The 13,239-nt window shown below is 35.0% G+C and overlaps 1 protein-coding gene and 1 non-coding gene across 5 annotated transcripts in view; one reads left to right on the top strand and one right to left on the bottom strand.

Annotated features, from left to right (window-relative positions):
* Nucleotides 1-13,239, bottom strand: part of LOC149065535 (neogenin-like) — a 258,565-nt gene that overhangs the window by 29,770 nt on the left and 215,556 nt on the right. For all 4 annotated transcript variants that reach the window (XM_089254107.1, XM_089254110.1, XM_089254109.1 and 1 more), the window contains exons 12-14: nt 12,688-12,832; nt 6,701-6,811; nt 2,784-2,978 (exon numbers count right to left, since the gene is read on the bottom strand). In XM_089254107.1, coding sequence (XP_089110233.1) covers nt 2,784-2,978; nt 6,701-6,811; nt 12,688-12,832 — 451 coding nt within the window. The remainder of the gene's footprint in view (nt 1-2,783; nt 2,979-6,700; nt 6,812-12,687; nt 12,833-13,239) is intronic.
* LOC149065536 (5S ribosomal RNA) lies at nt 5,087-5,205 on the top strand. The gene has a single exon (XR_016195642.1). It is a non-coding gene; the product is annotated as a 5S ribosomal RNA (ribosomal RNA).

The raw sequence follows: 13,239 nt of genomic DNA, 5'->3' as shown, positions 1-13,239 counted from the left end.
GAAATTTTCTATTTCATGTCACCAATTCACAACATGTACATGTACCAGAGGTGTCAACATGAAGAAAACATTGGGGGAAGCTGAAAGTTGCTGGGTGGCCCCTATATACAGAACTCAAGCAGGTATGCAGGAGAGGGAGGGTGAATTGCATTGTTTTTTAAAAAATTATTGGGAGGGGAGGGTCAAATGGCCTCAGCCCCAGGTTTTATTTATTCTAAAAAGAAACATTTATTAATAGTACACAATTTATTTCTGATGTTCGTGATAATGTGGAAACACTCTTGATGAAATCATTTTTCACTTGCTGCAACAATTTGATGTTTTTTGGCTCACAACACACTGTTCTTGCATTGTAAACAATAGAATGTCTATCAAGTGATCCAACTTCTATTCCAGCTACAGCAGGGCTTTGGATGGATGTTAAAATTCTCCTTGATTAGTAGAAGATTTATAACTTCTATTTGAAATTCTAAATTGAAAAATGTTAACTGCCTGACCCATTTTTTAAAATTAATTATGTATAATCCAACATGCCATAAACAGCATGTTCAAAGCATGCTGAACAAATTCTACCACCATTTATTGATTTTTAGTTGTGTCTATAACTTCTGAGATATTTGTCTATTACACCAACACCACCCATTCCTTCATTATATTTTTTCAAGGTTTGAGGCTGTGGTACTTCTATTTCAGTTTTGTAAGCATGTGAATACCTTTACATAGACCAATGGTTCATTGAGTGTAATAGTTTGATTTAACACAACTGTACCACAACCCAGAAAAATGTATACACTGAATCAGATTTATAATCTCCTTTGAATCATCTTGAAGAATGAGCTCTTCATGAGGTTTTAACACTTTATTCTCATCATCACAAAATTTATCAAGCATTCGGCTGAAGCTGTTGCCACCAAATCATTTTTCAAAATGTTCTCTTCACCTATGACTCAGGTTCAACAGCGGATAACTGACATATATCTCAGTTTGACCAACTAGTCTACCATTCAAAAGAGTGCGAGAAACAAAAATGCACCTAATATAAACAATTCAACCCAAACAGCTCAATCCTTGGTCTGAAATCTAATCTTACCCATAATTCGCCCGCTATGCACATGCTGACTTCCAATAAATAAACGGCGGTTCAAGCAAGAACATCGAAGCAGTCCAACACACATCAGATACTGGCCATGGATTCTACTCTCTTGAAATACCAATGTTCCATAAATGGAACATGCATTTTTGAATGCGAGTAACTGCAAGTACTGTTCACGTGTAGCAGTACAAAGAAACTGATTGATATATATTTAGTTGTAACGACACACAAAATAATTTTCAATTTACTTCAAAATTGAAATTTTAGTGTACTTTAATTGAAATGCAAAACAAAGGTCCAAAAATGTCAAATTTCAAAATTTTGTCAAAAAAGTTTATATTAATTTGAAGTTTCCAAGCTTCTTCTGAAAAATAGTTTGAATTGCCTTCTATATATGATAAAAAACTGTCAAAACTGGAAATGTCTGAAGAAATTTTTATCTGATATATTTGTAAATAAAAACTATGTTCTATTTATGGAACATAAACCGTTAAAAGGTAAATACAAAGGTTTCGACAGCTAACTGATGCGAAGATAAATCTAGGAAAGAAAATTCAATGACCTTTGCTGGAAATTGAATCTAGCTCCTCTCACTTATCTGATGAGCGCGTTAAATCACTACGCTACAAAGGCAACAAATCCTCTCTCCATAGAGCTTGTGTTTGCAGAACAGTACTGTACATATACAGCCAGATTCCCAGAAGCACTTGCATTTTCTATCAATGGTTTATCTTGGTATCAGCCAGCTGTTAAGACCTTTGTATTAATAGCAGAGAGTGACATCATTTTTCGATAAGTCATCACCTGCTGGCAATGTCACCAATGAGGTTTGGCCTGAGTTAGGTCTCATTGTCCATGCACAGCCCTGTTACACGCACACAAGCTCTAAGGAGAGAGGATCTATGTTGCCTTTGTTTGTAGCATAGTGGTCTAGCATGCTCATCCACTCATCCAGTAAGTGAAAGAACAGGGTTCAATTTCCTGCAAAGACAGTTGAATTTTCTTTCCTGGATTTATCTTTCAGCTGTCAAATCCTTCACAAGACAGATTATTTCATTACTAATGTTCACAGACCACTTGATTAAAAATCTAGTCTAGTTGGGATAATTTTCACATACATATCACATCCAGAGAAGAAAATGCAAAGATGAAAGGTTGGTTCCAACCATTTTGCTTGCATTGCTTTGCATGGTATTTTTGTTCAACATAATTTTATCCCCAAAATATCTAATTGCACGTTAGGGTGCCAGGGCCATAATATTTGAAAATCACACTATAAAATACATTTCTAGAGTTTGGAAGCCATGAACATGTCAATTCATGTTGGAAGAACCTTCAGCCACAATGTGTCCCTGAAGACACTAGTTTTTCTACAAAACTAACAAAAGAGATTTTATTATCATGTTAGTGATTCAATTGGATGGAAATTGTTCCTCTACATTTTTCACAGTGTAAAGACATGCAAAAGTGTGATGAGCACAAGTTACTTCCTAATGAGAGGAATGATATTTGTGAATCAACAACACATCAGTAATATATCTGAAAATGTCCCATTGATTTGATAAATTAATTTTTACCAATACTCAAAAAGATTTTTTTCAAGTTCTATAAAAATTTACACCATTCTTACAAAAGTTTCCAAAATAATACAAAAGTATACTTTTTTGAGTAAACCACATGCATCACTTACGCAAGTTTTCAATTACATAGAAACGCTGTTTGCCATCTAAAACTTTGGTGTAAACATCAGGAAATCCAATCCCCCATCCAATGGTGTATCCTCTGATCATGATATTTTGATTCCTAGGAGGAGTCCAGTTGACTGTTATGCTATTGGCAGTGGGCCGAGCTCGGAGAGAGCTAGGCTGATCTGGTACGCGAGACTCTAAAGAATGAGATAGAAAAAAAAAATCGAAATTATTATTTTTATTACAACAGCAGAAATGGGATAAAAAAAGTACTGAATTGGTTCATTGGTTGATTATTTCAGTTCAATATTACTTAGTTGCAACATTATCTCAGATGCAATATAATATGTTTTTGGAATTTTTAAAAAGTGATAGATTACAGATGAATTAGAAAAATGTGACAGCTTATTTAGGGAAAAATGAATGATAAAAATTAAAATACTGAAACACAAACTATTTTTGCCCTGGGGTTCTTTTTTGCCCCAGAATGATAAAATAATTAAACATGCTCTAATTACTGTATAAATCGGTTTTCAGAAACTAGTTTCTCCTAGGTACTACAGAAACTAGTTCTCAAAATTGTTTTATAGAGTAATTAGAGTATGTTTTATTATTTTATTGTTTTGTGATAACAAAGGACCCCAGGGCCAAAGAAACCAGTGCTTACGGTATTGTCCTGAACGCCATTTTACTCATCAATAACTAAACTTCTGAAATTGTGTAGGTGAAATTATTTTCATATTAATAATAGAGAAACACTTTTTTTTTACTTTCATATCATCTCTTTCTTACCACTTTTCATATACATGATTAAAACTGGGTCGGTATATGTCATGATTGCAATCCCCCCCCCCCTTAAAGTATTCAATTCCAACTTAGCATGTTCTCACATTCCATGCTGAGAAACCTTGTGGCATATTCATTTTAATTATATCGGAGATATCTTGCTGTGGGATTCATTAACAACATTGATGCCAATATATGAAAGCATAATCATGACATAAAGCCACACCAGCCATAACATGCCTTGTTTTTCAAAATATTTCTGGCATCATAAAGACACCTTCATTATCATCTTATGAGTTTGAATGACTCGCCAAAGAGCCAGATAAATATAAATATTTTCCATGATTCACCCAACCAATCAGATTGGTTGTTCGGCCGAACAAAGGAACCAAAAATTAACTCTCTATTCCTTGCAAAAAGAGACAATTCACTCACCCTGGGACCATGTAAGATAGTAGATTGTAGATCAGGGTGCTAATACACATCAGGATTTTTCCTAAAACCAAGGCATTTAGCATTTAAGGGTGAGGCAATAAGGAGTCTAAGAAAATGATATGAATCTGGATTAAAACAGCCATGAGAAAATGAAGTTGAAATTATGAGTGCTAAAGGTGCTTTAAATATGTATCACATGAGTCGTAATGTGAATTATGCGAAGTGAGCTTGTGAGGGAAAATACATATGTGAGGCGCTGTAAACATCCAAAGGGACCAAGGTGGTGAGTGGCCAAATATTTTTATTATTAACAGTTGATTGCATGTGAGCGAGTGCCATACATATTGACACAAAATATAGAGGAGAAATTAATTATGTTTGTTAAGGAATAATTGTGTATGGTGAGAAGTGTCTAATTAATTAAATGAATAATAAAGTAAATATTGTGGCACACAATACATCACAATTTTTATTTGTGTATATGAATTTTTCTTTCATATTTACTATGTTCACCACCCACAGCCTCGTAACAGTATCAACAGAAGTTACTAGTAAATATTATTCAATAAAATAAATATTTTGTTTATTTCATTGAGAACTTTTGATAGATTTCACTGAAAAAAAACACCCATTGTTCGTTTGAGTTACTACTCTCTCTCAATGTACTTATTTGAACTGATTTGTACATGAAGACTTACGACCAAGCACAACTCCAGTCTATAGCCATGGGAAATTTACAATCGATTAAGTTGTTGTAACATAACCATAGCCCCCACGGAAGGGTCTTTTTCTGATCATTTTTTATTATTTATATTTTACCTTTGTTATGCCTTCTGGGATCAAGTGACGCCAATCTCTGCTGATCGGTCTTCAATATTTATGTTTTCAGTGCTACCAGATTCCATGTGTCATAATTGTGCAATAATGTTTTATTTTGTAAAAATATGTAAATAAGATATTGTCTGTCAAAAAATCTATATTAATATTGCAGCGTCACTGATTCTCCATCCTGATTAACTATTGCAATAATGGATGATGAGAAGAATTCCCTTTATATACCAGCAGTGTGCTGGGTATGATTGCGGCCAACGGCCATACCATGCTGAAAACACCGGTTCTCATCTGATCACCGAAGTTAAGCAGCATCGGGCGCGGTTAGTACTTGGGAGGGTGACCACCTGGGAACACCGCGTGCTGTTGGCATCACTTTCCCCGCACGGGTAAATAGCTTATATAATGGGAGGGACAGAGCCTGGGTCGTATCTGGTCTGTCGGGTATGATTGCGATTCTTTTCACCATATTTTGTTCCTAAGGCATTTCATCCTGCTTCATTCCTTGTATTGAGCCGCATCTCTTCCATCACTATGCATTGATGATTGATGATCCTGCAGCATGCTTCAGCACCGTTACAGTTATTCCATTTCTTTTGGTAGCCATCTCGCTTCCTGTACAGAATTTCCCCATGTGAAAGCTCGAGGCGACATCTTCCCTCCTATGAAGCAAACTCGCTGACAAACTTCAGGATGTGTCTGCATCTTCCCTGGACTCATCAATGCAGTTACATACTAGACTTGCATGACTGGGAGATGCTCCAAGAACTTAGATTGAACATTCTAAGTTGTGAAGTTCTGCATCCCGTGGTGATGGAGAAATCATGAAAGGTGTCTCATTGGACCAAATCTGTGAGAACGTTCCGTTTTGTTGAACTTTTAGCGCTAATAACTTTTAAAGAAAATTTTTGTTATTCTGTGATAATCAAGTTTAAAATGTTTTTGTGTAAAATAAAAAAATTTAATACTGTTAATAAATGGTTTTAAGGATAAAAGAAAGTTGTCATTCTTTATTGTTGTCTGGCTGATGAGCTAATTGTTGGGAAAACAAAAAAAATTAAACTGGGAATGTACTTAAATGGTACATTGTGTCGAAAGTGTGTGTACCTAACATTCTGAGTCTGTCTATAGTGTTGTGTCTGATTTTTCAATGTTGCCATCTATATTTCAGAAGTGAAGTGTAGCGATTGAATATTTGTACTATTGTAGGCCTGTTGCTCTCTGTGGCAAGACTTTTTTCAGTGGGGGAGATCAGCTCGCATTTGCACCTCAAAGTTGGGAACCACAGAAAACCAACTTCAGCCGACCACCACTGGGGTGACGGTGGGGGTCGCATATGAAGACTGTTTGTGGTGCTGTAATGGCCTTTATTTCACAACATACTCAAGATATTCTCTACTCTCATGTAGGTGCATAGCAGCTGGCTGCCTTAATATGTTATTGATACTTTAATTCTTTTTTTCTCAGATTAAATTGGATATTTTATAATTATACTGATGTTGTAATAATTTGAACATAGTGCTCATTGATGTTGATGTTAGACAAAATTTAACAGAGTTAGATAAGTAATCACCAGTGGAATTTGTGAGGGTGGCAACATCATAAAAGATATCTTATAATAAAGATACAATATTTAAATTACCTTGAGAAATAACTGAAATACATAACTAGAAGGTTAAAAAAAATCTCCATTTCTATCCAGTGAAATTCGAGTTGTTTATGCATTTCTGAAATATGGAATTTTTAAAAATATGAAAATGAATAGTTATAATAAATATTTTCCCATATTTATACAATAAACTAAACATGAAAGAGCTGGCACTTATAGATAGAAATTTTACAAATGACAGATAAACATTTATCTCACCATCCAGATCATTCTGATAAGTGTCAACTATTATCCAATCTGTAGCTGGTCCAGTTCCATTGATAGTCATTGCAGCAATTTTTATATTGTACTGAGCACCTTTTTCTAAACCTGAAATAAAATAATAAAATTTTATTTTCTTTGTTTATATATATTTTTCGATGGAGCAATGTTTTACTGTAAATTAATTTGTACAGTCAACACTCATTAAAATGCACATGCATTATAGCAACCATTCCATTACAATGCCCAGTAGGATTTGTCTCAAATGTTTTCCTATTCACTGGTGCGTGCAGAATACTATGTTCAACCCCCCTCCCCTGTGAGAGTATAGTTTTTTTTCTGTGCTTAAGGTGAAATAAGTTCCAAATGTTTTCCCATTCACTGGTGTTTTTTGTGATAAATGAAACACCCCCCCCCCTTCTCTAGAGAAAAAAAGTGATTCATCACTTTTGAGAAAATCCTGTGAACATTGTTCCATGTTCCCATTCATATTCCATATTATTTTTTACCCAACACAACATCATGCAAAGATCATTCAATCCATTACAATGTCCAAACTCTGGCTCTATCCTCTTTTTTTTGCAAAGAAATGAACAAAATCCATCCTTAAGTGTGCTAGAGATTATACCAGAATTTGGTATAATCTTCAGTATAATCCAGAGCACTGTTTCCAAAAGTGGGTGATGGAATGGTCCAGGGGAGCACTAGAAGTTGTGGTCATAACATTGGATTCTATGGGCTTCTTTGAGTAGGGTGGACGATGAGAAAAAAAAGATTCTGAAGAGGATGATGGAACAAAAAAAGTTTGGGAAAACTATGATCGCGAGGCACAAAAGGATTACTGATAAACATCTGTGTGTGATTGTACATTTTTGTACAAGGTTTCTTGGAATTTTGATTGAGAAGAAAGGGTCTGACAATGACATAAGAACATGTCATCAAATAGGTATTCAAAAAGAATTGCTCTTTTTCAGATAAGGAAGGGGATGCATGGATAAGAGTTGTTTTATGCTAAAAATCCCCATTTTCTTGTGTACATCCATTCAAAGTGGCTGTCTCATATAAGCACACATGTCTTTGTGCTTTAACCCCGTTGTTCACAAGCTATTGGTAAAAAATTTGGGTGATATAGGTGGTAACATAGAGAAAACATTCAGTAGGCTGAAAATCACCATTTGTCTTGTATATATGGGACTCAAGCCTGTACGTAAGAGACAGAATGATGCGTTTTATTGTATATTCATGCATTTTTTTTTGGGGGGGGGGGCTCAAATGGCCCCATCCCCTAGGTTCTGGCGCCAATGTTGGATGATCTGATTGATGAATAGGTGATAAATATGGTAACCTTGTCCTAATCTAACCACACTGTAGAAAAGGGAAAAGAAAAAATTTTAGAATGAAGAAAAAAAAACAAATGACAGGAAAACAGTATAACAGATAATATAAAAGAGAATGTATGAAGTAGATTTCTATTTTTACCCTCACCCAACCTGTTCTCTTTTGCTCTTATATGTATGTAGCAGAAGGATACATTATACGTGGGAAAAAATCACTAATAGGAGTACAGAAATAAATGGAAGTAAAAAGAGCAACTTTTTTACATAGGGTTACAACAAAGCTTGGCGATGATGAAAAGAGATTAAAAAAAACAAAAATTGTTTGAATTTATTCCACTGGCGTTTGGATGCAATATTGTGTCCTTGATCGTAAAGTGGTCAATTTAAAAATTTTGCTGGAAGTGAGCACAAAGTACATAAGTACCTACATTTTTGTATTATGTACAGTAGAGTCTAGAAAGTTTGAGGTTCCAGATAGTCTGAGGCGCTGGGATTTTTTTGATTCATTTTCAAGTAATTTCAGTTTGAAGGGAACTTTCTTGACAGAGACTGAAGAGATCCTGATCCATGGCCTGGGGTTTTCAGCAGACACCAAGACAAGCATTTTTCTCACTCTATAGCAAAGTTATACATAAGTGGATCAAATATATACCAGAATTTCCCTCCAGGAGGGTGGGGGTGCTAGTGGATGGTCTTCTAAGGATTAGCTGGAAGGTAATGTGGATGTTTGCAATGTTTTACTTCTTCTTTTTAAACTCTGAATACAACGATATCCTCTACTATGATAACTCCCTCTATAACGACATTTTTCAGAGAGCTATAACAATATTTTTTTTAGCTTTGCTATTTCCTTCAATCTTTTCTCAAACTCTTTTCTTCAACAAGTCTCTGTGAAACCGGTTTTGTTCTGTTTTCTTTTTCAGAATGCTTGTTGTGGTGTGTTATCAGAGTTTTTTCACCATCTGCAAACATCCTCCCCCGGCTACTCCCACAGGCAAGCATTAGTTACATCTTTGAACAACCTTCATTTGGGTATTACCAACAATACTTTTGGGTATTGTCTGTCCCGTATGCAGAAGGCTTCTTCATTATTTGAGAATAGCAGCACAATCTAATTGTATTGCATGTGGAGTTTCTACCACCAGTCAGGAAGAGAGAGTCCTGTGTAATCAACTTCCTTTGGGTATGGGCAAATGAATGGAGCATGTCGTTTAGCATTAACAAGTGCATGGTCGCTCATTTTTGTTAGAAAAACACGCATTTCTCTTATGAGTTGAATGGTATCACTACCCTGGATGCAACTAGGGTCACCGATTTGAGAATTTTCATTGACAAACGGCTTAGGTTTTCTAACATTGTTTAGTGGTGGTGAATAAAGCTTTGGGTAAGGGCAAAAATGTAATGTTTATCTTTTGCATTTGATCGGGCCCAACACGGTAAACTCTTGAAGCGTTTACATGAGATTGGGATTCGGAGCAACTTGCTGAATTGGATAGAATTGTGATTAAGAGATAGGTCACAATGGGTTATGGTGAACGGGGAATTCTCTGATAGGACAGGTGTCACAATTGGAGTTTCTCAAGGAAATGTCCTTGCAAATGCGCTAGCAAAAGCATGCGTGGCTCTCCTCTTCATCCCCTCAACCAAATCAATGTCCCTCTGTAACCAGGGCCGTCTTATGAACAGCATGGGCCCCCATGCCAAGTGGTTTTCTGAGATCCTATCTGGCAAATTCTCGAAAAATTCAACTACTTCTAACTTTTTGATGAGGCCCTCGTACCATGCCCAGGTGGGACCATGCATTAAGATGGCACTGTCTGTAAGTATGGTTTCCAAAACCTGATGGCATACTCCACTCCATGACGAACTAAGCCTTGGAAAAGTGGAAGAATGACTTTAGGAGAACGTGAAGAGACCTTTTACAAAAAGGAAACCGAGCATTCTATTTGCTTTTTTGATAACCACTGAACAATGTTCAGAAAACCTAAGCCACTAGTCAATGAGAATTCCCAAATTTGTGACCCTAGTTGCATACAGGATAGTGATACCATTCAACTCACATTCAACTCATAAGAGAAACGTGTGTTATTCAAACCCAAAATGAGTAACCATGCACTTGTCAATGCTAAGCATCATACTCCATTCATTTTCCCATGCTCCAACCTTGTTTAAGTTTGTCTAGAGCAACTCCCTATTGCTTTGATACCCGACTACTCCAATTAGCTTCATGTCGTCTGCGTATTTGCTAGGATAATTTCGTAATTTCATAGAATTTGTTCTGGATAATGGATTATGGAAGGAAAATGTGGCAAGTCTAAAAAAACCAAGATTTGTGAAGTTTCTGAGAGAACTAGATGCCAACTAAGCACATACTTGAAAGAAGCAGAAAAAAATCCCAAAAGGTGACACCATTTTCATCAGAATATCTGGACTTGATGGCAAACTAGTGCTGAAGATTGTCAAAGTGAAAAATCAGATTTTCTCAAAAATCTGTAATCACTATTTCCGCAAACACCCTTCTAGCTACAATCAGTCAAATTTTCCCCATTTCACCAGCTTTTAAAAGAGTCTACAACAAACCATATCAGTGCAATTTTCTAGCTCAGGAGAAATTCAGCTTTTTGTTTGCAATACGTCACTGAAATCAGTGTTTGTTGAAGTAGATATTTTAGTAGATTTAGGCAACAATTCAATTTCACACTTTGCCAATCTCTCAGCACTTGTAGCTCACCCTTAAATTCAGATATCCTGATAGAAGTGGTTCCACCTTATAGGATTTTTTTCAGCAAAATCAAATTGTCACCAAAACTTGTAACAGCCAATTCAAAAAATTTTCTTCTTTCTATTCTACTTTGATGAACACAGATTTCATTGAAGTGTTGAGAACAAAATGCAAAATTTCTCCTGAACTACAACACTGATATAGTTTACTGTAGGCTCTTTCAAAAGCTGGTGGAATGGAAAATGTATTGGAAATTTGACTTATTTGTAGCTAGAAAGTTGTGTGTGGAATTGGCGATTACAAATTTTGGCAACAATTCAATTTTGCACTTAACCAATCTTTCAGCACTTGTAGCTCACTATTAAAACCAGATATTTTGATGGAAATGATGCCACCTTATAGAATTTTTTCTGTTCTTTCAAGTATGTGCTTAGTTTGTGTCTAGGTATTTCAGAAACTTCACAAATTTGGGTTTCTCTCTGATATGACACATTTCCCTTCCATAATTCATTATCCACCATAACACAAAAATGGTTAGAGATGGCACAGGTTTGGTGGTCCATGTTCCACTTGCGCTCATCTATGACCCCCTTTGTTTGGCAGATTAGATAAAATTCACACTAAGTTATATCCTTAAGAAATTTTATTCTAATAAAATACAAAGATGTTTTATAGCATATTCCATTTCAGACTAAGTTGTCTCTTGGTGAATATTATTAATTACTTATTATTTAACATTGAACATATTTTTGTTTTTCAGTACATGTCAAAATAAAAAAATAACTGGAAAAAGTGACAGCCGACAATGTAGATTTATTACCCGGGTTTGAACCCCACCATCACCACAGCAGTGGTTGGCTGAAGTTGGTTTTCTGTGGTTCCTAACTTCAAGATGCAAATACGGACTGATTTCCTTCGTCAAAAGTTTCGCCACAGAGAGCAACAGGCCTACAACGATACAATTATTCAATCATCGCACTTCAGTCATGGTTAGAAAAATTGACGGCAGATGGGAGTACTACACATAAAAAATTCATGTTGGGTTTACAACAGGTTTATGTGGAATTCTAGCATGTACCAGTTTGTTAGAAGTTCCGTAGAGGAATATGGATGAGGTGTATGTGTGGTTTAGTAGTGTAGTAGACCTTGTTTCATTTCAAACACTTTAGGTGTAATATAAAAAATTTAACCATTTTTTCCTGAAAGATAAAAAATTTCATGAAATACAGGATAATTTAAAAAATGTAAGTGTTTGTGAAGTTATAGCAGATTTTGTTTTATAAAAGTAATATTTTCTGACTTTTTAAAACTAGCACCTTTCATCTCTGTGAAATGAATATATATATTTTTTCTGATAGAAGGAAAAAAATTTGCATGTACCAAACAACAAAAAAATCCAGGCCTGTAACAAGACTGGGGCCACTGCCCCAAGGCCTGAGCCAAAAGGAAGGGCCCACAAAAATGTACACGTATTTTGCATAATTATAACCCTCTCAAAAGGGCCCCCTTCTAAGGGAAAAGTTTGCCCCAGGCCTTGAGAAGGAACACATGACCGTCCTGAAAAAATCATTCATATAATAATAATAATAAAAAAAACTAAATGAATGTGCCACACAACTAAAACATAATTATTCTTACTGTTAAAAAATGACTTTTCTTGATATAAATTAGTATAAATTCAAGTTTCTTTTTTATCCAACAGAGAACATTTTCCTTTTTATTCAATTAATACTAATTGAATAAAAAGGAATACTAATTCAATTAATAATAATTAAAAAATACAAATTTATGAATATCTTTTTATTTCATGCTTAAATTTTTTTTGTTGCCCAACTTTATACAGAAGATTAAGTAGATGTCTGGAAATGTTTTTATAAAGCAAAATCTTTATTTAAACAGAATTTTATTCAGCAAAATTTGCTTACCAGTTAAAGCATAAAGTCTTCTATTGCCATCTGTTGTTACAGTATCTCCCCTTCTACTTCCTTTAAGCTTGTATCTAATTTTATACCCTGTTATTATGCCATTTTGGTTCTCATGTGGGGGTGGCTCCCATCTGACAATAACACTCTGAAAGTAAAAAGAGATCAGCGTATATATAAAGTTTGCAATAAGAAAAAAAAAAAGAGAAGAGCACAATGAATAAATATCACATTTCATAACAGGCAAAAGACCCAACAATACTAACTGGAAAAAAATAAAAACTTGAAAATTGTTTAATAAATTAAAAGAAATAACTTATGAATTATAGTTATTATATAACCTGAAATATAGGTGTTTCTCAATAAATTTTCCTTTCAAAACTTATAATTAGTGCTGAAATAGATGACCACCAAGCAAAAACCATGTTGCTTCATAATGTGCATGATGAACACTGGAGCTAACTAAGCCCTCAGATGCAGGTTGTTTTTTCATAAATAAGCATGAGAAATGAGAAGGTGTGGATTGCTAAAACTTGTTTTGCTTGTCAAAATGTG

This window comes from Pholcus phalangioides, unplaced genomic scaffold (genome assembly GCF_987345545.1).
Source record: "Pholcus phalangioides strain wild (caught in Gottingen) unplaced genomic scaffold, Ppha-v1.0 ptg000039l_1, whole genome shotgun sequence".
Taxonomy (NCBI): Eukaryota; Metazoa; Arthropoda; class Arachnida; order Araneae; family Pholcidae; genus Pholcus; species Pholcus phalangioides.
This window is presented reverse-complemented; position numbering and strand designations above follow the sequence as displayed.